Consider the following 22,636-nt stretch of genomic DNA (forward strand, 5'->3'; position numbering starts at 1 on the left):
CCACGGCTGCCCCTCCCTAGCTAGGTAGTCGCTGCCTGTAACCCATGGACAGATGGGGAGACTGTAGGTGTTCTTCATTCGTGAACTTACCTAGCATCCAGCTTGCATGTTACATACTTGGTTCTGGCCTTGGGAGTGTTAGTTAGGAGGCTGAACTGGGCTGCTTCCTGCATGGAAGGTGGGTGTACAGAGAGCACACCCTGACCTATAGCCTGTGTCTGCAGGGGGGTAGGGGCGGGGGTGGGGCTGCAGCATAGCAGGGGCCAGGGAAGGGAAGCCTTGGGTGGGAGACGGTGTATGCCCACACCTTCACCTGTACCACTTCCTCGCCTGAGCACCTTTCAGTCCAAGATGCTGTTTATCACCCTGGCTTCTCCCAGCCTCTGGCTGCATCTGTGGCTCCAAGTGGAGACTCAACCCTGACGCTTCTGTTTCATGCTCTGATGCAACCTACCTACCTTGTTTTCTCTTCCTAGTCACACCCACACCTGCATCCACTCGGGCCTCAGATCAGTTCATAGGTTCCAACGGTCTGATCTTTGGCAGGTCACCTTCCTTAGGGGGCTTGGCCTTCTCGTATGCCCAGTGAGACAAGTGGGTAGCACTCACAGATTGGCTGTGAGGCCCGCATGGGGCCCTACGTAAGGGTGCCCAGCCACATACCTGACTAGAAATGACCTGTGAGCAGTTCCTGCCAGCTTGGTTTGGGGGAGCCTCATGTGTTTCCTAGGTCCCTCTAGCTGGCGAGTTAGCTCTGTTTTGTTCTCTCCAGGAGAGCGACTATGTTTTATACAATGGCAGGCCCTGCTCCTTTCCAGGCTCGGGATGTTCAGGGAAGGTACTTCATCTTGTTGGCTCTGCTCGGCAAGCTTCTGCAGGAACCATTTACAGGTTTGCACCCGGGAGCTCAGAAAGGTAGTGTGGCCCTAGGACGGAGATGGGGGCGTGGGGCTTTTCTATTAAGTGAGGCCAGCTAACTGTATATTGCAGTCCTGAGTCCAACTTACAAATGGCCAAAGTCAGCCTCAGATTCAGCGAGCCTAAGACACGAAGAAAGTCCTTAATAGCACATATGCTAGGAGGAAGCAGGTACTGATTGCTTATTTTGCATGAGTGGTCTGGTGTGAGGCTATATAGTAACAGGCCTCAGTACAGCCCTGGGAAAGGAAGGGTACAGGGTCTTGCCCACAGGCTCTCCACTCCTGAGCATGAGTCCAAGGAGTTTCTTCCCCTCTGCAGGTGGCACTCTGGGGCGTGGGAAAGAGGATCAGGGAAGAGACCCCAGGTCAAATGAGTGGTCTGTTCAGTTATATAATTTGGTAGATGTCATACCTATTCCTCAATGTTTATGGGGCAGGACTCCGGAGCTGCGGCTGTTCAGTAGGAGAGACCAAAAGCAAATGGTAAACAAGAGAGAAGACACACAAGCGCACACAAGTCAAACAGCAGCAGCCTCATCACTACCACCAGGGTCACTGCTGCCAGCATCCATGACTCAGGGCCTAACGCTGTCCCGACCAAACTCACACACGTCCTTAAGCAGCATCTCCCACCCAGGAACTCCGGTCAGGGCTCCAGGTTGCCTGCAGAACAGTCTAGGCTGCAGATGGGCCATGTGCAATGAAGGGACATGGCGAGGGAACGAGATGTCCTTTGCCCTGGGGAGGAGCCACAGGATCTATGGTGGCCCTCACATGCTTGCCTCTCCACAGCCCACTCACAAGGCAGCCTGGATCCCGAGGAGATGTCTGAGTGTGCCCTCCCATCTGCCTGGATCCAGGCTCTCTGGCAAGAAAATGGAGCTTGGAGACTAGAACCCCTTCCAGGGGAGGGACAGTGGTGCTTTGTATTTGGTTCCCTTTTGGGGAATCAGAAATGAGAGGAAGAGACCTCCAGAGGCCGCTTTAGGGACACTTGGCATACCTCTCTGCTGCCTCTACTCATGTGCGGATTAACTTACGGGCTAGAGTAGTTAAAATATGCTTATTCTGTAACTTAGATTTCCCCTCAGAGTGTGCACTGCAGACATCTCATTTTAAAAACAAGAGTCTGGGGTTTCACTTTGTAGCCGTCATTGGCCTGGAACTTGATATGTAGATCCAGGCTCCCCTCAAACTCAGAAAATCTGCCTGGCTCCACCTTCTGAGTGCTGGGATGAAAGGTATGCATGACCACATCTGTTTTTTTTTTTTAATGATTTATTTTTTATCTTATGTGCATTGGTGTTTTGCCTGCATGTATGGCATGCCTGTGTGAGGGTGTTGGATCCTCTGGAACTGGAGTTATAGACAGTTGTGAGGCACCACTTGGGCGCTAGGATTTGAACTCAGATCCTCTGGAAGAGCAGTCAGTACTCTTAACCACAGAGCCATCTCCCCAGCCCCACATGACTGCATCCTATATCATGAGGCTTGAAGACAGGAGTGGGTTTCACTTCAGGTCTCTATTTGTTTAGATTTTACTGCACAGGTCTACTCCTGTGTCACTCAATCATGTATGTAGTTTCACTGAAAGTCCCTTGTCTCTTCCTTACCCATCACATAGCCTACCCAGCACCTTGTGAGCATGCTCACTGCCCCACACACTCTCCTGCTAGCCACGGACTGCTCTTTGAAGCCACACAGACTGCAGGGTCATAGAGTTCCAGCTCTTATCACAGCGCCTGTCAAGTTAGGCTCTAGCATAAGGAACCAGAAAGATGGCCTCAGTCTTGGGCCTTTGAAGCCCTGGAAGCTTCTTGGGGACTGGGGGGGGGGGGGGGGGGGAGAGGAGTCGGAAGGCACAGACCCTCTCCAAGGCCCTCACACACGTAAGGATGGTGATGATGGCTTTCTTGGTAGAGGGTGACACACACAATCTAAGCACCCTGTGCCCTTCTCGGCCTTCCCCTGTCTGCTCTTCATGAAGGGGGTGGCACCTATTGAAGAGGCACAGACTGCAGGGGCAGGGTCTGTGGGAAGTGCTCCTCACAGGAGAAAAGAGCATTAAAGAACAGAGAGGCTCGAGCCAGCCCTCAGCTCTCACGGCCGGGTCAGATGAGCATGCCGTGGAGGAGTGTGAACTTAGTCCGGAGAGGCTACACACGACTCTCCTGGCTTTGACCCAGGAGATAAACAGACACCTCCGAGTACCTTGGCACCTTTGCTACTGGTGTGATTCTAACAGATGCAGCAGAGGGGACACGCTTCCTCTCCACAAGAGCCCTTGGACTTTTGCTACAGAGACTTAATTCGAATAGACTTAAGAGCTGTTTATACCCGAGTCTCTCTCCTGACCCTGCCACAGGTGACTGATTCCATGTTTGGCCAAACTGGGAGCTCCGTTTAATCTCAAACCTGCTGACCCTAGACATTCCCATACGGAAGGCGTGCTGCTCGCTGCCCGCTTACGCTGCTGTGTCCGTGCTGCCTCCTCCCTGTAAGTGAGGATGCACTGCGCTGACAAGCAGGGTGATGGGAAGGGGGCTTGGCGAGGAGGAAGCAGAAAGAACAAGCCTGGTCTCCATGGCGCCGTGGGCTCCAACAGTGGCAGCAGCTCCCTCTGCCAAAAGCGGGGCTCAGCCTAGAAGCCCTTGAGGAAAGGCTGGCCGGCAGAAAGCCACCACAGACCCAGGCAGGGCTAGGCACAGGCACCATCTTCACCCTCTGACCAACCGAGGCTGCCTATCCCGGTCTTTGCCACAGAAGCGTGTCTGTTTTTGTTGAACAGCTCCCACGGGTTTTCTCTTTAGAACTCAGTGTATTGCGCATCGGCCCTTGTCAGTTAGGAACTGGAAGCTTGTCTAGAGCCCTAGCGAGAGCCCCTCAAATGCGCACACCAGTGAGTAAGCTTGGTGCTGGTCGGGCTGAGCAGAGGCAGGAGGCCAGTGCTGGCACAGCGTGAACATGAACTTTCACACAAGTCAGAAAACAGAAATGAGTTTAAAAATGAGCAAACCAGACAGACAGACAGACAGACAGACCTACACTTGGCATAAAGACATGGAACATAAATGGACGGATGGAAGCAAGGCCAGGAGTGGGAAGGCAGGGGTGAGCGTGCCTGGTCTCCAGCAGCTCCAGCCCAGCCTTAACTGGGCAGGAGGTGGCCATATGGATCAACGCCCTCCACCATGCTTGGACAGGAAGGGAGAGCGCCTGGGGCCTGTGCGGGAGAAGCAGGTGACCTGATGCTGTCTCTCAGGTCTCACGGAAGCCCGGGACCTGGGCAGTATCTTCAGGACAAACTAAAGAGAGAAAGGCTGGAGAAAGTTTCTCCCGAGCAACTGGCTTCCCTTGCCGCAGGCTTGCATGGGGCCAGGGCCTGCTGGGACCATGGGTGGCACAGGCTGAAGGAGAGTGGCAGCCACAGAAGGCCCTGCGGCTTAACACTTCAGCTACTTCGCTGAGCGAGTAAAGCACTGGACCCCGGAGTGGCTGTTCTGAAGCTGAAGCAGGTCCTCAGTGGGGGACACTGCGGGGACGATCCAGGGAAGTGTAAGGGACATCTGTCCCAGGCAGGGTCTTGGCTGCTGCAGGATGGGCACACTGAAGTCAGTGCTCAACTGTGACTTATTTTATTTTGGGGTTTTCAAGACAATTTCTCTGTGTGGCTTCGGCTGTCACGGAACTTGGTCTGTAGACCAGGCTGGCCTCGAACTCAGAAATCCGCCTGCCTCTGCCTCCCCAGTGCTGGGATTAAAGGCGTGCGCCACCACACCAAGCTTGATTTTATTTTTTGAGAGACTAGGTAGGTCTTGTTACGTAGCTCCTGGCCTGCAGCTTGCAATGATGGGGCTGCCTCTGTTTGCCAAGTGTGGGGTTGTAGGCATGGGCTAGCATGCGTGGGCTTGAATGTACAATTAGCATGGCTGCTTTGCAGACTGTGTTTGAGGTCAGAGAAAGAAACAGGGCACGCTGAGAAGTTGGGGCCTTAGAGAACCAAGTCATCCCCGCCCTCTGCCTTCTCCGCTGGGATCCGAGTCTTGCACGTGTGATCACTGGAGACCTAAGGCTCGTCGGATCAGAAAGCCATTCACTGACCTACAGATGCTTTTAGATTTCCTTGTGATCCTCAAACGTACGTCCCTGGAAGAGCTACGGTTTCTATTCTAAAAGCTGAGGCTTCTTTTCCAAGGCCTCCACGGGGAGAGCGGGGGCGAGCGGAGGGGCGTCTCCCACCAAGTTCATGTTCAGCACACTGCCACTCACCGGGTAAGCAGACCTCAGAGCACAGCTTATTGTCCAGTGCTTTCACGCTTGCGACGTCAAAGTCATTGTTATTGTCACACTCCATGCCTAGAAATGCGCATGTCCTCTGGCCTGTAACGGAGTTAATGCAGTTAGACAGGGGCTGGCTAGGATTTCTCTACTTCGCTGTCCTTAAAAAAAAAAATAAAAGTTTTAAGATGGAGACAAAAAGTAAAAAAATAAAATAAAATCATGTGTCAAAAAAAAAAAGACGATAAAATCAAGTAAAGAGTGGACAGAAGAACCGAGTTGTGTGGGCATGTCGGGTTCTCGCGGGCACCCTGGTTTGTGAACTGAGTTGTGTGGGCATGTCGGGTTCTCGCGGACACCCTGGCTCATTTCTTTAGGTGCCCCTTTCTAGTTGTTCCTTAATAAGTCTGGTTCCTATGGAAGGCTGCCAGACATAGGTCAGAAGGGCAGCTGCACCCGGGCTAGCCTGATGACACTGAGGCCTGAGGCCCTGAGGTGATGACACTGTGGCCTGAGGCCCTGAGGTGAGATGGTCCCCTGTTCAGGCCTGTGACTCCCAGGCATGAGTGAGGTGTGCTTATGACCGAAGGGCCTGCAGAAGCAGACACAGTGCACTACTCATGGCTCTGGGTTGCGCAGTTCTGCACAGCACATCGGAATGACTGTTCACAGAATGGTGATTTTCACTCTCAGGAGGCTGAGGCTGTTTGTTACTGGAGGTTCTCAGAGACTGCCCAGAGAGCTGAGGTCATATGAAAGGACAAGGGAGAGTTGTAGGCATTATTGTTTTTTAAACTCCTCCTTTCTTTCTCAGTGAAAAGAAAGGAGGCAAACCCTCCATGGAGACTATGAAGAGGTGAGTGCCAACAAGCTGGCCACCATGTGCATCTTAGAAGAAAAGGTTCCTTGGGGAAGCCATGTTGGGTTCTGAAATCTCTTGAGAGGCAGGGAAGCTCCTAGCCCTGGGCAGATGTGCTCCCTGGGAGCAGTCAAGCCGGCATGCACCCCTGACACCCCTCAAGCAATGGCAATGGCCCGTGCTAAAGCAGGAGCATCTAGGATGACCTCTGCTGGAGCAACCGTATCCAGGGCTACTGTACGCAGGCCGCGGCACACATCTGCCTGGGAGCAGAGAGGACAGGGAGTCTGGCTTCTGGGATGGGCAGAGTGACTTCCCTAACCACCCCTCTTCCTCCTCCCAAGGCCTGCAGGGCATGCTGCGTTTCCAGGCTCACTGGAGACAAATCTAACTGAAGAGCAAACCACAGCCTGTGGTGCTGCCCCCCACCCCAGCCAGCCCTGCAGGGGGCCGTGCTTCAAGTCAGCCACATCCTTGAGACAAGGGAGCTGCTGGCCGACCTCTTAGGTGTTCTCCACTAAAGCCAACCAGACAAGCTACCAGAGTCCTGCCTCTCATGTGGAAGAGACCACTACTCCACTTGGGGTTAGGGCAGCCCAAGGGCTCAGCTAGAGAGCTGCCACACGTGGTGTCCTCTGCGGCACCATCCACGCCACCCCCACCCTGTGGAGTCTGTGTCTCAGCAGGAGCTTAGCATGTCACTAAGGTCACCGATATCCCATTTGCCTGACAGCATCTCCCACAGCGGAGCACCGCCACTAAAGCCACAGTCATCCTTCCTTCCTTCCCCCCTTAGCAGTACCCAGAAAGGCAGCATGAGTGAGAGCAGGGACAGATCTTTTACCATCTTCTCGCACAGGTGATCTGTCCTCTTCCTCTATGATATCATTTCCCTAGGACACAAGAAAAGCCCCATGAGTCTACCGTTAGAGGCACCAAGCACAGACAGGACAAATCACGTCCTGCCCGCCGTCATGATTTCCACGGTCTACCTCCACAGCACATACTTCCCACCATGGCCAGGGGATGCTTGATCAACTTCAAGTCTATGCTTAGGATGGGTTGTAAGAAATACGCTTATACTAAAGTACAAATAAGAGTTAAATTAAGCAAATAAAAATCAGGTATGGGCATAGGCCTATAATTTCAGGACCTGGGAGACAGAGGCAGGGAGGTCACCTGAAGTAAAAAGCCAGCTTGGTTCAGGCAGTGGTGGCGCATGCCTTTAATCCCAGCACTTGGGAGGCAGAGGCAGGTGGATTTCTGAGTTCGAGGCCAGCCTGGTCTACAGAGTGAGTTCCAGGACAGCCAGAGCTACACAGAGAAACCCTGTCTCAAAACAAAACAAAACAAAACAAAACAAAACAAAACAAAACAAACAAAAAAAGCCAGCTTGGTCTACAACGGCAGTTCTAGGCCAGACTGAATACTTAGGGGGTATACATAGTTAAGCCCTGTCTCAAACCAGCAAATGAGACAAAATATAATAGAATATAAAAATCATGAGGTCACAAAGCTTTCAGAAATTCATCATTGGCCAATTACTACCCAATGTCCTGAGAGGCCCTCTGAGAAGGAAAGTAAAGGCTGGCCTGCACAGTGATGGAGGCTGGCCTGCACAGTGATGGTGCATAGCATACCCAGGGCATCTCCACCCACAGCTGGAGACCTAGCAGCCCTGGTAAACAGACTAACAGCAGGACAGCCAGCACATCCCAGGCCTGTCAGGGTCTGGCAAGGGAAGGTCACTCTCTGTGGCTCATACATGGAACCAGTGTCCCCTGCTGACAGAAGAGTGCAGCAGGCCAGAGGTGGAGGCCACTCTCCCCTCTACCTACACTCCTAAATGATCTAGGCATGCCTCCAGGGCAGGTTTTCCAGTGCTCCTTTGCCACAGTCATTCCCAGCTAACCCCGGCAGTAGGAGACCCTGGCTGTGGGCAAGGAGCTGCTGCCTGACGTTCAGGTTACCTCTGCATCCTGCTCTCCAGCTGGAAGGCCAGCGAAATTGCTGTCTGGGGACTCTGCTGGTGTCTCCTGTAAAAGAGCAACGAAGCCCCAGGGTGTGGTCATCACAGGCTCTCCAGTTAAGCTCTTAAGGCCACAAACCCAAGCCCACAGCTGTCCTCAGCACAAGGCTGGTGGCCCACTGAGCGGGATCTAAGGGAGAGCCTGCTGTCCTCCCTGAGCATTCCTGCCCGCACATGGGCCTTGACCAAGCTGCCTGGCACTCCTGTGTGAAGCGAGAGCAAGGCAGGTCAAGGAGAACTCTTCCCTTACCTCTCCTTCTGAAGGGGCCCTGCTAGCAGCTCGGGGGGAAGGCAGGGCTTCTCCTTCTTCTTCTGTACCAGGTGCGATGTAGGAGCCAGACATGGAGGACACCGTGTCGGTGCTGATCTGGGAGGAAGCCATGGACATGACTGACTGGGCCAGGCTGCTGCTGGCTGGGTCTGTGGACACAGAAGTCAGGGCGGGGACAGGACCATAATTACCAAGGAGCAGTATACACTTCCTACACTAGGCCACAACGAGGCATACAAATGCCTCCACATGCCCTGTCCTGAGAAAGGCTCAGACTGAAGGTCTTCTAAGACTCTGCTCTGAAACTCAAGGACTGAGGGCTTGCTCCTGCTGTTACATCACCGAGGGGATCGCGTCATGTAGGAGGGTGGATAAGAGGCCTGCCTTCTCCAGTGTGGACCGGTTTAATCACCAGCTCACTGCTCCCATCCCCAGAGGAAGTCACGGCTGTGGACCAGGTGAGGGAGGCGCATGCAGTTACTCCCTTAGGTACCTTCTGGGGAGGAGATGGTAGAAGAGAGCGGAGTCCCTGTGCAAGACGACTGGTCAACAGCCCCTGAGGAGGACAGGGTGAGGTTCTCACTCTCTGGAGTCACGTCGGGTCCCTGGGGGTGAAGGACACATTGGAACGTGAACCCAGCACAAGCCCTCCCTGCATTAGGAGCAGAGCTGGGGAGGAACGCAGGAGGGATGACTCTTCTTGTGGGTATGAGTGACAGGGGAGGCAGGCGGTGCTGGCTTCTGTCAGCATTCCTTTTCAGCCAAGGCCTGGAGTGACTCTGTCCCAGGGGAGTGCACATTTCAGTCAGCACCTCCTGCCTTAGGCCCAGCATCTGCTGGGCACACAAAGGTGGCAGCTCCAGTGACACAGGTCACCCAGCAGCTGTCACACAGGGATAGCCCTGGTGTCCCCAGGCCTAGGAACAGCTTTCCTTTAGAAGGGAAAGAACACAAAACCAACAGGGCCCTGACTGCTCACAAGACCCCTCCATATGGATGTACAGAGTTCCTGCTCAGTGGATCTGAGCCACTTCTGCCCTCCACCTGCCAGTCCCCCGGGATACAGCCTTGCCGTCTTAGGTGCCTGCGAAGGGGCTCCCAGGGAGGCCTCTCTCACCTTAGGTCTGAACTACCGAGCCCTCCCTGGCTCCACTGGCCCACCCGTGACTGTCAGGGGACCTCTGTAAGTCAGAGCTGTCACCTTGTCCCTCCCCTGCTCCAAGCTCCCACTCAATGCTTCTCTCCCTTTCATGCCTAAGAACGTTCTAGGTTCAGCCAAAGGCGACTCCCTCTACAACAGTTTTTCTGATGTCCCCCGCTAAAGGGAACTGCACACCATACTATGAAACTTCGTGGTTTCTTCTGAGTACACTGCCCCATCTGTCTTGAGACAGCCTCAGTAGCTGGCTGGCACTGAACTTGATACGTAGCCTAGGCTGACCTCAAACTTATGACGCCCTTGCTTTAGTCTCCAGACCTGGGACTACAGGCAGCTGTACTCCACCAAGCATTTGGCAGGTGGGGCAGGAGGGTCATCTTCAGCAATATAGTTAGTTCCCGGCAAGCCTGAGCTAAGTTACACTAAGACGCTATTTCACTCCGCCCCCGCCCCCGTGTAAGAAGTATGTACTGGGCAGCAACAGTGAGCCACATAGAGCACTGGTGGTTGAGTATAAACGGCATCCCAGTTAGACACGAGCTCTGGAGGCCAGAGCACTGCCCCGTCTCCGAACACCCTCTGCTCCTAGCTTGTTGCTTGGATAGTACATGGCTAATAGGGTCTGGACGTTGTAGGCAAGGTCTGGGTGAGGGACGTACAGGGTGGCGAACTCATGGACCTCTGGAAGCTTGAGCAACTGCCGTCTTGTAAGGCACTGCAAGGTCTCATGAGCAGATAGAATCAGGGACCAAGGAGCCATGCAGGCAGATGCCCGATGCCAGTACCCAGGGAGGGAGAAGAAAGCCAGTTACCTCTTCAGGGTGCTGGACTGAGAGCCTCTGAGAGAGCTGAGTGTCTGACTCACTGCAAGAGCGCTCATCTTCCTCTTCGTGAAGCACAGAAGAATTCTGGGAAATGGATCTGTAAAATCCCAGAAGAAAAGCAGCTGAGCACAGCACTGCCCTTTCTCTCCTGCCTCAGCCCTCACAGGAGGGCTGGAGAAGCCAGGTCAGCTCTCGGGAGCGGGGTGGGACAGGTTTATTGCAGCGGGGTTTATTGCACCCCCCATCTCAGTTCCTTGATCCCTGAGATACCCTCTTTTGCCACAGAGAGTGTGTGTGATTGTGTTCTATGGATTTAGATGCTCCCTCTGTCCACACTGTCCAATGTCCTCTTTCCTTACTCTCCCCTCAAGCACCCATGCCCACCAAGTGCACATGCCCCTAAGTGCCCATTCTACGTCTTCTCTGGGGGAAACTGTCCCTTCCTCACCACCGCCAGGCTGCTGCTCACTACTTTATGCCTCTGTATAGTGAATACCGGTGTGAAGGTTTCTACCTAGCATGTGACTGTCACAATGTGGAGGAGGGAAAGGCGGTCTTGAAAGCTCTCAGAGACGACCCTGCGTGACACTGGTGGGCACCCTCCACTTACTTACTTGGATAGACTCTTTTTGAGTTTGAGTCCTTGGTTGTTGCAGTCAGACAGGCGGTCAAGGGGGGACAGTGTCCTAACAGGGGGCAGGTAGCCATCACTGCCATAGGACGGGAGCATTCCTGAGAGGTGGCCATCCCCAAGAACGTGAAGGGGAGGCACTGCCGGGGACGAGGTGAGGGGCCCGTTGAGGGCCTCGAGGAGAGACACCACTTCATAGCCCGGGGGGATGTTCTCTGAGGACTACGAGAATCAGAGATAGGCCAAACATTAGTCAGGCACTTTTGGATTTATGGCACAATCACGTTTCTTCATGGACATTAAAAGATGCATTTTGTGTTTAAGCATCCGTCTGTGGCATGAGACACTTCTATGCTAAACGTAAGGACAGGGGAAGTGTGGGAAGCCACGGGCGCCCACGGGATGCTTCACACAGTCTACTTCTCTGATGAAAACTGAAGTAAGTACTCACTGTTGGAAACTGGCAAAACAAATCAAAGAAGAGAAAAATAACCGATCACCCAAAGTAACTTTTGTTGGCAATCTAGGACATTTTTCAATTATTTTATCTTGTTGCTGATTTATGATTAAGCTTTAAAGATAATTCTAGGAGCTGGAGAGATGATTCAGTAGGAAAGAGCACGTGCTGCTCCTGAGTTCAGACCCCAGCACCCATGTCAGGGGCTCACGGTCACCTGTAATTGCTGCTCTAGGGGCCTAAAGCTGCCCTCTGACCCCCAGGGCAGACCCCACCCACTCAAGCGGTACCCTGCACTCACATGTGAATATTCACACACAGACAGACACACATATACATAAACTAAAGATAACAATTTTGTATTGTAATTATTTAGTTAAACATAAATATGTTCCTGTATGTATGTATGTATGTATTTGGTTTCTTGAGACAGAGTTTCTCTGTGTAGCCCTGCACATCTTGGAACTCACTCTGTAGACCAGGCTGGCCTCAAACTCAGAGAACTGCCTATCTCTGCTGGGATTAAAGGAACCACTGCCCAGTTCCTTTTTTCTTTTTCTTTTTGGTTTTTCGAGACAGGGTTTCTCTGTATAGCTCTGGCTATCCTGGAACTCATTTTGTAGACCAGGCTGGCCTCAAACTCAGAAAGCTGCCTGCCTCTGCCTCCCAAGTGCTGGGATTAAAGGCGTGCACCACCACACCCGGCTTCCTTTTTTCTTAAGACAGGTTTTCCTGAAGCCCAATGTGATTTCAAACTCACTATGACCTCCTACCTCCATCGCCCAGGTGCTGGGATGACAGGTGTACACCCATATCCCCCAGCTCCTCCTATAGCTGGGAATTTCAGATTCATCCTTTTGTAGACATTGGTCCACCGCCTCTGCCTCCAGAGCGCTGGGATTAATAGCATTTGCCACCATGGCTGGACTGTAGGAAGTGCTCTAACTTCTGAGCCATCTCTCCAGCAACTCGTGTGTGTGTGTGTGTGTGTGTGTGTGTGTGTGTGTGTGTGTGTGTGTTGGATATGGAGGTGACTGCAGGTGACTTCAGCAGCCAGAAGATGGCACTCGATGCCCCTGAAGGTGGCTCTGAGTCACCTGCAGTATAACCTCTGTAAGAGCAGTGACTACTCTTAATTACAATCCATTTCTCCTGCCTGTGACATTTTATTTTATTGCAGTACTAGAGAATGAACCCAGGGCCATTCATCATTAAGATAAGTAATCTACGTAAATACTCTATCACTAACCCACACCATTAGCTTAGATTTCAATCCTCAAATTCATTTACTTAAAGAGAATTCAGGGCAGTGGTAGTTGTTGGTTCTGAGGGAGCCTTTAGTTCTTGGGTAGCCCAACGTCTGGAATACACAGTGTAATTAACCTCTTTGTCTTTGGTCACAGTCCTTGGACTTCAGCCCCCTCAGTGCTGGGTGCTGGTGTGGTGTGTACCATCTTGCTAGGCTTAGGTTTGGTTGACAGAAGATTTTTATGTGTTGTTTTTAAGAGATGACCTGGCAACGTAGCCCTGGCTGTCCTGGAATTTACTCACTATGAGGTCTAGGTTGGCCTTGAACTTGCCATTCTCCTTAGCCTCTTGGTTGGGCTTTTTTAAAAAGATTTATTTATTTTGTGTATATGAGTACACTGTAGCTGTCTTCAGACACACCAGAAGGAGGCATCAGATCCCATAACAGATGGTTGTTAGCCACCATGTGGTGCTGAGATTGAACTCAGAACCTCTGGGACAGCAGTCAGTGCTCTTAACCGCTGAGCCATCTCTCCAGTCCCTTTTCTTTGACAGGGTTTCTCTGTGTAGCCTTGGCTGTCCTGGAACTCACTTTGTAGACCAGGCTGGCCTCAAAGTCAGAAATCCTCTTGTCTCTGCCTCCCAAGTGCTGGGATTAAAGGTGTGCGTCACTACCGCCCGGCTTGACTGGACTTTTTATGTGGTTAAATCTACAGTCCCCTCCAACCTCCCCCCCCCCCCCCCCGACACCGTGAAAGGAGGCTTTCTTAGTTTGTCTAGCCGGTTCCAGAGGCCCCACCCATCTTTGCCTGTTCTGGCTGCTTATGTGGCTGAGATGATCCAAAGTCAGGTTCTCAGGCTTGTGCGGCAAACACTTCACCAGGCAGACCACAGTCCCCCCTCTTCTACCCAACACCCCTGCTTTTTTATAGTTGTTACTGCTTGAGTAGTGTACCATCCAGATTCAACTGAATAACATACATAGTTTATTCTAGGGTTATAATGCTTTATTTAGTCTGTTTGTTTGGCTTTTGGGTTTTTTGGTTTGGTTTGGTTTTAGATAAGGTGTAGCCTTGGCTGTCCAGGAACTGATACGTAGACCAGGATGGTCTTGAACTCACAGAGTTCTGCCTGCCTGTCTCCTAAGTGCTGAGATTAAAGGCATGCCCTGGTGTGCCTGCTGGGTTTTTTTTTTTTTTTTAATATCTAACTAATTGTCCCATCTGAAATCTACTCCATAAGGATCAAATTGATAAAGGGGGGCTGCAGAGATGGCTGCAGCATGCCAGGTTGTTTAGCACTAACCCTGATGACGTGAGTTTGATCTCTGGGACCCACATAGTAAAAGGAGACCCAATTCCCCAAAGTTCTCTCCTACCAGACATCCTTCATCCACTGCCCTGGACACACATGCTCTAAATAAATATAAAAAAATAAATTAATTTAAAATGCAAAAAGGACTTCTTCCCTTATGCATAACTAACCAATTTCCCCCATACTGAATAATAAACCTCTTCCACCACTGGGCCAATCGAGGCAGGACAGTACACGTAGCTGTGTCTTTGGAGGGCAGGGTGCTGTTTTATAGTGCTAGTGACTGGTCCCAAGGCCTTGCGCATGCTAGGCTCATGCCTGATCCCAGAGCCACACCCGTCCTCGACTACAGCTGCAGACCTTCCAGGCTTCCTCTGATAGCCTCATACCCTATGACTCTAAGGTCAATCATCTTATCTACTTGGCTTCCAAGCTCTCAAGCCACAAGAAGGATGAAGAAAGGCAGTAACTTTCTTCAAGAAGTCAAGTAAAGAGAGAATTTGGTTCAAATCCAAAACAGGCATCCCTGTTTCTGCTCGGGGCAGTTGTGAGCTGGATCCCGCTGGAGTGAACGTCCAACCCATGGCTCCAGGAAATGTAGATATCAACTGAACTCCAAGTTCCAAAGGAGGAAAAGGAACTGTCGACGATTAGAATTCAACTTTCAGTTGCAATATTAGTAAGTTGTGTAAGATTTATTTACTTCTGGGGAGTGGTGCACACCTGTAACCCCAGCACTCGGGGGTTAGTTACACATAGGCGGGTCTTTGAGTTCGAGGCCAGTGTGGACTACAGCAAGTTCTAGTACAGCCAAGGCTACCTGGTGAAATCCTGTCTCAAAAAAATGGCTTTTATTTTATGTGTCTGAGTGTTAGCCTGCATGCGTGTCTGTGTGCCATGGGTGTGCCTGGTGCCTGTGGAGGTCCAGATCCCCTAAAACTGGAGCTAGAGACAGTGGTGAGCTGGCAGGTGGATGCTGGGGATTGAACCTGGGTCCTCTACAAGAGCAGGCAGTGCTCTTAACTGCTGAGCCATCTTTCCAGCCCCAGTCTTAGGATGTTTTACTAGAACATGATCCCAGACAGTCTAAATAAAACCCTTCAGCACACTCAGGTTTGATTTCTTGATGGAATGCCGTCAGATGGCAGGACAAACTGGGTGTGCTGGCTCACACTTGTAACCCCTGTGCTTGGAAGGCACAATCAGGAAGACCACTGTGAGTTTCAGATCTGGTCTGGTCTACAGAGCAAGTTCCAAGCCAGCTAGGGCTACAGTCACACTCTTTCTCCCAAATAAAACCTACAGAGAAATATCAAGAACGCAGAGAAAGAGGTGCCCTGGAAGGGCCGTGCTTCTGAGCCCAGCTTACTGAATGCTCCTCAGAGTCCGAGGTCTGGGAAGAGATGATGGGGTTAAAGCTGCTTGGGGACAGAGGGCCCAGTTTTTTCCTCATGGCTCGGATCTGAAGCAGTGCCCGGAAGGCTGTGAAGAAGAAAACAGGCCATCAGGACATCCTGTTTCAGGATTAAGGATAAGCAGGCGCTCAGACAGAAGCCATGCGCCCTCCAGCATTAGTCCATTTGCTATGCCCGGCGGGGGACAGTGTTCTGCTGTTTTGTGCCCGCCCCTCCAGGACTTACGCAGCCGGCAGATGGGGCAGTTGTTGGCCTGGTAGCGCAGGGTGTCTGCGCAGGTGTTGCAGAGGCAGAGGTGCCGGCAGGGCAGGATCAAAGTATCGCGGACGTCAGAGAGACACACCACACACTCAGCGCTGTTGTCACTGACGTCGTCCTCTGCCACCTGGCCAGGAGGAGACACAGCTCATCACTCATGGCCTTCCATCTCTCACAAGTTACTCACAAGTCAGTGAGGCTGAAGAGCAGACACACCCTGGGAGCTGTATCTATGCTGACGCTGGACTTTAATTTATGCACTGTTTTTGTTTTCTTTTTAGTTTTTATTTTATTTTATGTGTATGGGTATTTTGCCTTTTGCATGCCAGGTGCTTGCAGAGGCCAGAAGAGGGTGCCAGATCTCCTGGAGCCGGAGTTACAGATTGCTGTGAGCTGCCATGAGGGTGCTGGGAATTGAACCTGGGTCACCCAGAAGAGGAGGCAGGGCTCTTAGCTGCTGAGCCATCTCTCCAGCCCCGTGAATGGCTTTTGCTGCTTGGACCCTCTGCCTCTATTAACTGCCAGCCTGAAGGTGAGAGAATGGACTAACCCCTGAGCTCATTCCCTCTGAAGGTCTGAACAGAAGGGACCTAGGAGAGCCCAGAGATGAAGTGAAGGGAAAATACAAGACCCTCCGGGAGCCAGAGCTCAGCTAAGCTGCAGAGCAGAAGGGTGGACCCACAATGAGAACCTTCTCATAGGACTGGGCTCCCGGCCCTCAGCCCTGGCCAGAGCCTCCAGGAGAGAGCAAATGCTGAATTTTGAACAAACCTCACCTTGGAATCTTGTGTGTTGTACTTGTTTTCAATCCCATAGATCTCCTGAAGAAGGTAGCTGACCCCATCCACCTGAAGAGGGAAGAGTGAAGGCCAAGGACAGGCTCAGCACCGAGAGACTAGGGCAGAGGGCTGGCCATTTCCCAAGGTAACCCAGGACCACCGCTTCACAAAGAAAAGACTCCAGGGCCTAGAAAGGATGCTTTTTTTTTTTAAACCAACTTATGTTTGCATTTGAGAGGGAAAGCCAATGGAATTTTTCTTCTACCCACTATCATATCCAACTGGGAGCATGCAATTTCACACACTGTAGCTCACTCTTACAGACAGCTAGCTGTAAACAGCATTGACTCAAGAGGACAGAGGGATGTATGTCAAAGTGTAAGCATTCGCTATAGGAGAAACCTTAGTTTGAATACTATAGAAATAGCAGCAGAGATGGGCAAGGTGTGTGGCTCAGCTGGGAGAGTGTTTGCCTAGAACGTATGAAGCCCAGCACTGTGTGACCTTGGTGTGGTAGAGCATCAGAGAGATGGAGGCCAGAGAAGCCTTCAGTGTCATCCTCCACTCACACTAAGACCAGTCTGGGACACACGAGACTGACAGGAAGGAGAGAATGGCAAGGACAGAAAGGAAGACAGAAAAGGAAAGGTAAGGCAGGCGTGGTGGCTAATGCCTACAGTCCCAGCCCTTGGTAAGCTAGGCAAGAGGACTCTCATGAGTTTGAGGCCAGCCTGCACTACATGGCAAGTACCAGGCCAGCTGGGATTACATAGCCAGACTCTACCTCAAGAAGAAAAGGCAAAGACAGAGACATGCAGGTCCTGGGAAGACATGCCAGTGGTACACATCCACGAAGCCAGCCTCGTGTTTTCTCTATTTTATAAGAAGGGTTTTTTTTTTGTTTTGGTTTGGTTTTTGGTTTTCTGAGACAGGGTTTCTCTGTGTAGCCCTGGCTGTCCTGGAACTTACTTTGTAGACCAGGCTAGCCTTGAACTCAGAAATCCACCTGCCTCTGCCTCCCAAGTGCTGGGATTAAAGACGTGTGCCACCACCGCCCGGCGGCTTATTTCTTTTTACTTTAGGTGCTTGTGTGTAACCTGAGTTTACATACATGCACCATCTGTGTGCAGGTGCTCACAGAGGCCCAAAGGTGCCAGGTTCCCTGGAACAGCAGTTCCAGCACTCAGGAGTTACCAGCCGTGGTGCTGGGCACTGATGGCCCTTCACGAGGACAGCAAGTGCTCTTAACCACTGAGCCATATCTCCAGCCCCAGCCTTCCCATTCCTTTTAAAATTATCATTATTACTATTGTTATTATTTTGTGAATATGGATATAGTCATCTCATGGAGAATGCGTGTGGAGGTTCAATGGACAGGACAGCTTTCAGAAACGGATTCTCTTCTTTCTATCACAGGCTACCTGCTAAGCCATATTGCTGCCACATACCTTCCCCATTTCTTTTCTTTTTCTTTTTTTTTTCCCGAGACAGGGTTTCTCTGTGTAGCCCTGGCTGTCCTGGAACTCACTTTGTAGACCAGGTTGGCCTCGAACTCAGAAATCCACCTGCTTCTGCCTCCCAAGTGCTAGGATTAAAGGCATGGAACACCATGCCCGGTTCCTTTGACTTTTCTTAAATGGGATCTCTTGCTGTTTTGCTTAAGCTGGCCTCAGCGTCCACCTCACAGGCATTAGCGTCCTCATTCAGCTTGGTTTTGAGATGATATCTCCTTTTTTTTTCTTTTAAAAAAATTTCGCTGGGCGTGGTGGCGCATGCCTTTAATCCCAGCACTTGGGAGATAGAGGCAGGCGGATTTCTGAGTTCGAGGCTAGCCTGGTCTACAAAGTGAGTTCCAGGACAGCCAGGGCTATACAGAGAAACCCTGTCTCAAAAACCAAAAAAAAAAAAAAAAAAATTCTTTTTACCAGGCAGTGGTGGTGCATGTTTTTAATCCCAGCACTCGGGAAGCAGAGGCAGGCGGATTTCTGAGTTCGAGGCCAGCCTGGTCTACAGAGTGAGTTCCAGGACAGCCAGGGTCTCGAAAATTTTTTTTTTCTTTTCTCCTCTTAAAAAATTAAATCTTCCCCTCCTCTCTTTTTTTGTGTATTTTATGACACAAGGTTCTCTGTGTAGTCCTAGCTGTCCTGGAACTTGCTTTATAGACTAGGCTGGACTCAGATTCATGGATCGAACTGTCTCTGCTTCTCAAGTACTGAGAGCAATCACACACACTTGGCTCTATTCCTCTTCCTCTTCTTCCTCCTTTCTTCCTCCCTTTTTTGTTTGTTTGTGTGTGTGTGTGTGTGTGTATGTGTTTTGAGACAGGGTTTTCTCTGTGTCGTCCTGGCTATCCTGAAACTTGCTCTGTAGACCAGGCTGTTCTCAGACTCATAGAGATGCACCTGCCTCTGTCTGCCAAGTGCTGGAATTAAAGGCATGCATCAGCGTATCTGGTTTGGTCACTACTTTTTTCAAACCATCCTTTGTTTGTTTGTTTGTTACAGGTTCGTACTTTGTAGCTCTGGTTGGTCTGGAACTCACTGTAGCTAAAGCTGGTCTAGAACTCCAGGTAATGTTCTTGCCTCTGCCTCCCTTCTGCTGAAATTACAGGCACAAGTCACCACACCTCGAGCCTCCTACCCTCCTTGCCAACGTCACTGGCTGCACTTGTCCCTAGCCCTCCGTGACATGTCCTCCTCCTGTTGCAGAAGTGTAAAATGTTGGCACATGGTAGGGGCTGGGCCTTCCAACTGACATGCTCACATCTTGATGCTCACTCTCCTGGGAGGCAGATGGCCAATACGCTGAATCTCAGAAAAGGAGTTCGAGGATAAATTATGCTCAGAACTCAGATTGGCCCTGAAACAGGCTCAGTGCTTTATCTTTGTGTTTGAAATGTTTCTCATCATGGCATTTTAAGTAAAAAGAGCTCTCCTTCACCCTAATGTCAGGAGACAAACATTATTCTTTCCCTTTTCAAGATAACCGTGGCCTGGGAGGCACCAACAATTCCAAACCAATAAAGGCACTAAAAGCCAGTACTCCCTCGGGGCCACCCAAGCAGCTTCTAACAGACACAAGGGACTCCTCCAAACATCTTCTTTCATTAAAAGGAAAAAAAATAGGGGAGAGAAACAAGAGCGCATAGTTTTACAAAGTTAAAAAAAATCACAAGGAAAGAGAGAGGGAAGCGCTAGGAGCCGCTGGCCTCAGAGACTCACCACTTGCTTCTGCTTGAGGGGCTTCACACAGAAGGTCCCGTCCGGGTGCTGGAATAAAAGCCTGACGTTAGTTAGGACCAGGACGGGCAGGGGCACTGTGGACTCGGACTCAGTAAGCGTGGAATAGTGACCAGCTAGGCCCACTCATGAGGTGAAGATCATGGCAGTGGAGTGGCCAAGCTAGACCTTCCCGAGGGCAGCCCTAGTGTGCGGAGCTTTTCAGCTTTTTCACATGAAAAAGAAATGTCAAACAGAGCATGTTCCTACCTTCTCAAAAGTGCCCAGAAGCACGTGGCAGTGGCCAAAATACTCTGAAAGAAAAGGCACAAGGCTGAAGAAGGCCAACGAGACAGCCTCAGTCCTCTCCCACACGCCCGCTTCCTCGAGAACCCACGGCTTGGTGGAGCAGCAGTGCTGGGTGGTCATCTGCAAGGCTGGGCTCTAAACACCATTACAGACTCCGCCCTCAGAGCAGGGTGGGGAGGGAAAGGAAAGACTCACAGAGGTGTATTCAGGGTGGGAGGCTATCGTAAGAGGGGAGTGGGCACATGAAAGAAATCAGAAGTCTCCTTACCATCTCCTTCATCCACCACAGCGTGCACTACCAGAGGGTAGACTTCACGGTCCAGATCAAAGCCAAGCTGCAGGGATGAAAAGGAAATGCAGATGATGAACTACGTGTGTGTGTGTGTGTGTGTGTGTGTGTATGTGAGTGTGTGTGTGTGTGTGCGCGTGTGTGTGCATGCTCATCAGTCCCTCAGAAGGCAGGTGCTGCCCAGAAGCGCTAACCTCCTCTCTGCTCCCATCTGTCAGACTCGCAGCTGTCTAGGTCTGTTTAACTGAAGGTGGTTTATTTCCTCTTAAGAAACCAAACAAGCCAGCCCTCACTGCATCAAGGGTCCCTAGCCTGCAGCTCTTTTCCTTTCAGCATGGCTTTCTCACAGTGTCCTTGACTAACTGACTAGCTTTGGAATAGAAAAACGAGCAAGGATAGGTATAGTTTTAATTTGAACTAAGCAGTCCGTCGATGGGCCTGAAGGGGCCACCGGGGACAACAGCTGAGCGTGGCATCCCAGCATCTGGACAGGCTGTCTGCGGCTGGCACAGGCACTCCTGGCAAGAGATCCTGGACCTGGCAGCTTACCTCCTCTTCGGCCCACTCCGAGGGGTCCACGGTATGGGAGGGCAGGCAGAACTGCTGGCACACCCCTCGCTTGTAGTGCACGGTCTCTGACTGCAGGCTGTTGTCTTTTGGAATGTAGCTGTGGATGGAGGGGAAGCAGAGCCAAAGTTAGAGCTCAGCCCAGACAGCCTGACAGTTCCCACTGTCTCACACCTGTGCTCGCTCGGTCCAGCAGCACTCACTCAGGGAAGAAAAACACTTTTTCTAACTTTTTTTTTTCACTAGTCTGGTACTATTACTAGACTTCCATATTTAATCTACACATCCACAGTAAAGAGTGAAGATCCGAAGAGAAAATCTAAATTCAAGGTCCAGACCCCGCCGGGTTGTAGAAAAGAGTATGTTTGTTCCCGGGTGGGTAGAGGCTAGGAGGCGGCTGGCTCACCTGCTATGCCGTCTTACCTGGCAATGCCATTCTGGAATTCCTCAGTGGCCTGGTAGTAGATGGTGATGGCTACCCGGGCATCTGTGTCAAAGGTGAACTCGACATTGTAGTGGACCTTAGCTTTGCCTGCCTCTTCTCCGTGGCTCTTCACTTCCTCAGCACATCTGGGAAACCCCAAGAGACAGCCTTTGGGGGCAGTGGATCGGGACTTTGTTCTTTTATTTTCTGTGTAGCCCTGGCTATTCTGGAACTCACTCTATAGATCAGGCTTGTCTTGAACTCAGAGAGGCACCGCTACTGCTTCCTGTAGCTGTCTTCAGACACACACCAGAAGAGGGCATCGGATCCTATCACAGATGCTTGGGAGCCACTCAGGACCTCTGGGAGAGCAGTGAGTGCTCTTAACCGCTGAGCCATCTCTCCAGCCCCTGCTACTGCTTCCTTAGTGCTGGGATTAAAGGCGAGCGCTGCCACCAGGAATAGGTCAGAAATATTAAGATTTGCTCTTTGGGGCTAGAAAGTTGGCTCAGCAGTCAAGAGCACTGGCTGCTCTTGCCCAGGGCCTGCGTTCAGTTCCCAGCACCCACAGGGTAGTTGACAACTGTCTGTAGCTCCACTTCCATGGGATCTGGCACCTTCCCACAGACATACATGCAGACAAAACACCAAAATGAACAACAAACAAATAAACAAAAAACACTCTTAGTCTTCTCTAACCACCCTCATCCCCCCCTCCAAAAGCACCACATACTTCTCAGTGTGGCTATTGGCATGGTTGTGCCATCTCAGTGTGGCTATTGGCATGGTTGTGCCATCTCAGTGTGGCTATTGGCATGGTTGTGCCATCTCAGTGTGGCTATTGGCATGGTTGCGCCATCTCAGTGTGGCTATTGGCATGGGTGCGCCATCTCAGTGTGGCTATTGGCATGGGTGCGCCATCTCAGTGTGGCTATTGGCATGGTTGTGCCATCTCAGTGTGGCTATTGGCATGGTTGTGCCATCTCTCTGGGGCATTTAGATTGTTTACTGCATCTCACAGGCTGAGTGCGTACGCCAGAACATGGTTCTTTTTCACTTTAATCACTGAGGACACTGGTTAGAAAAGGCCAGGCTTCTCCTTCCCTCCCTCCTCTACCCTGCAGCTTCTTCTGGACTCACGTATGAGCATTCAGCCTCCTTCCTAAACAGCAAGCACAGTTACTGGGTCTTGGTCTCTCGGTCGTAGGCACCGTCTTACAGACTTGCTACTACAGAACGGTTTGTCTCCTTCCTCCCTGCCCCACAGGGTTCTGCGGTCCTCACACTGTAGGGAAATCACAACTCTACCTGCACAGCACCTAGAGCCTTCCTTGCAGTGACTTCATAAACACGCTAGACACCCAGCTCGGCACAGAGCGAGCGGTGC

The 22,636-nt window shown here is 51.3% G+C and overlaps 1 protein-coding gene across 3 annotated transcripts in view; it reads right to left on the minus strand.

Moving 5' to 3' along the window:
• The window catches only part of Rnf157 (ring finger protein 157), a 77,047-nt gene that overhangs the window by 2,661 nt on the left and 51,750 nt on the right, over positions 1-22,636 (minus strand). Inside the window, exons 4-19 of one of the 3 annotated variants that reach the window (XM_006533103.3) lie at positions 21,249-21,395; positions 20,808-20,925; positions 20,238-20,304; positions 19,931-19,974; positions 19,664-19,711; positions 16,440-16,511; positions 15,631-15,790; positions 15,360-15,472; positions 10,955-11,193; positions 10,329-10,437; positions 8,851-8,962; positions 8,337-8,506; positions 8,028-8,093; positions 6,902-6,950; positions 5,190-5,300; positions 1,333-1,373 (exon numbers count right to left, since the gene is read on the minus strand). In XM_006533103.3, the coding sequence (XP_006533166.1) occupies positions 1,333-1,373; positions 5,190-5,300; positions 6,902-6,950; positions 8,028-8,093; positions 8,337-8,506; positions 8,851-8,962; positions 10,329-10,437; positions 10,955-11,193; positions 15,360-15,472; positions 15,631-15,790; positions 16,440-16,511; positions 19,664-19,711; positions 19,931-19,974; positions 20,238-20,304; positions 20,808-20,925; positions 21,249-21,395 (1,666 nt within the window). The remainder of the gene's footprint in view (positions 1-1,332; positions 1,374-5,189; positions 5,301-6,901; positions 6,951-8,027; positions 8,094-8,336; positions 8,507-8,850; positions 8,963-10,328; positions 10,438-10,954; positions 11,194-15,359; positions 15,473-15,630; positions 15,791-16,439; positions 16,512-19,663; positions 19,712-19,930; positions 19,975-20,237; positions 20,305-20,807; positions 20,926-21,248; positions 21,396-22,636) is intronic. The other 2 variants (NM_027258.1, XM_006533104.2) reach the window with 2 other exon arrangements.

Source organism: Mus musculus, chromosome 11 (assembly GCF_000001635.26).
Source record: "Mus musculus strain C57BL/6J chromosome 11, GRCm38.p6 C57BL/6J".
NCBI classification, from domain to species: domain Eukaryota; kingdom Metazoa; phylum Chordata; class Mammalia; order Rodentia; family Muridae; genus Mus; species Mus musculus.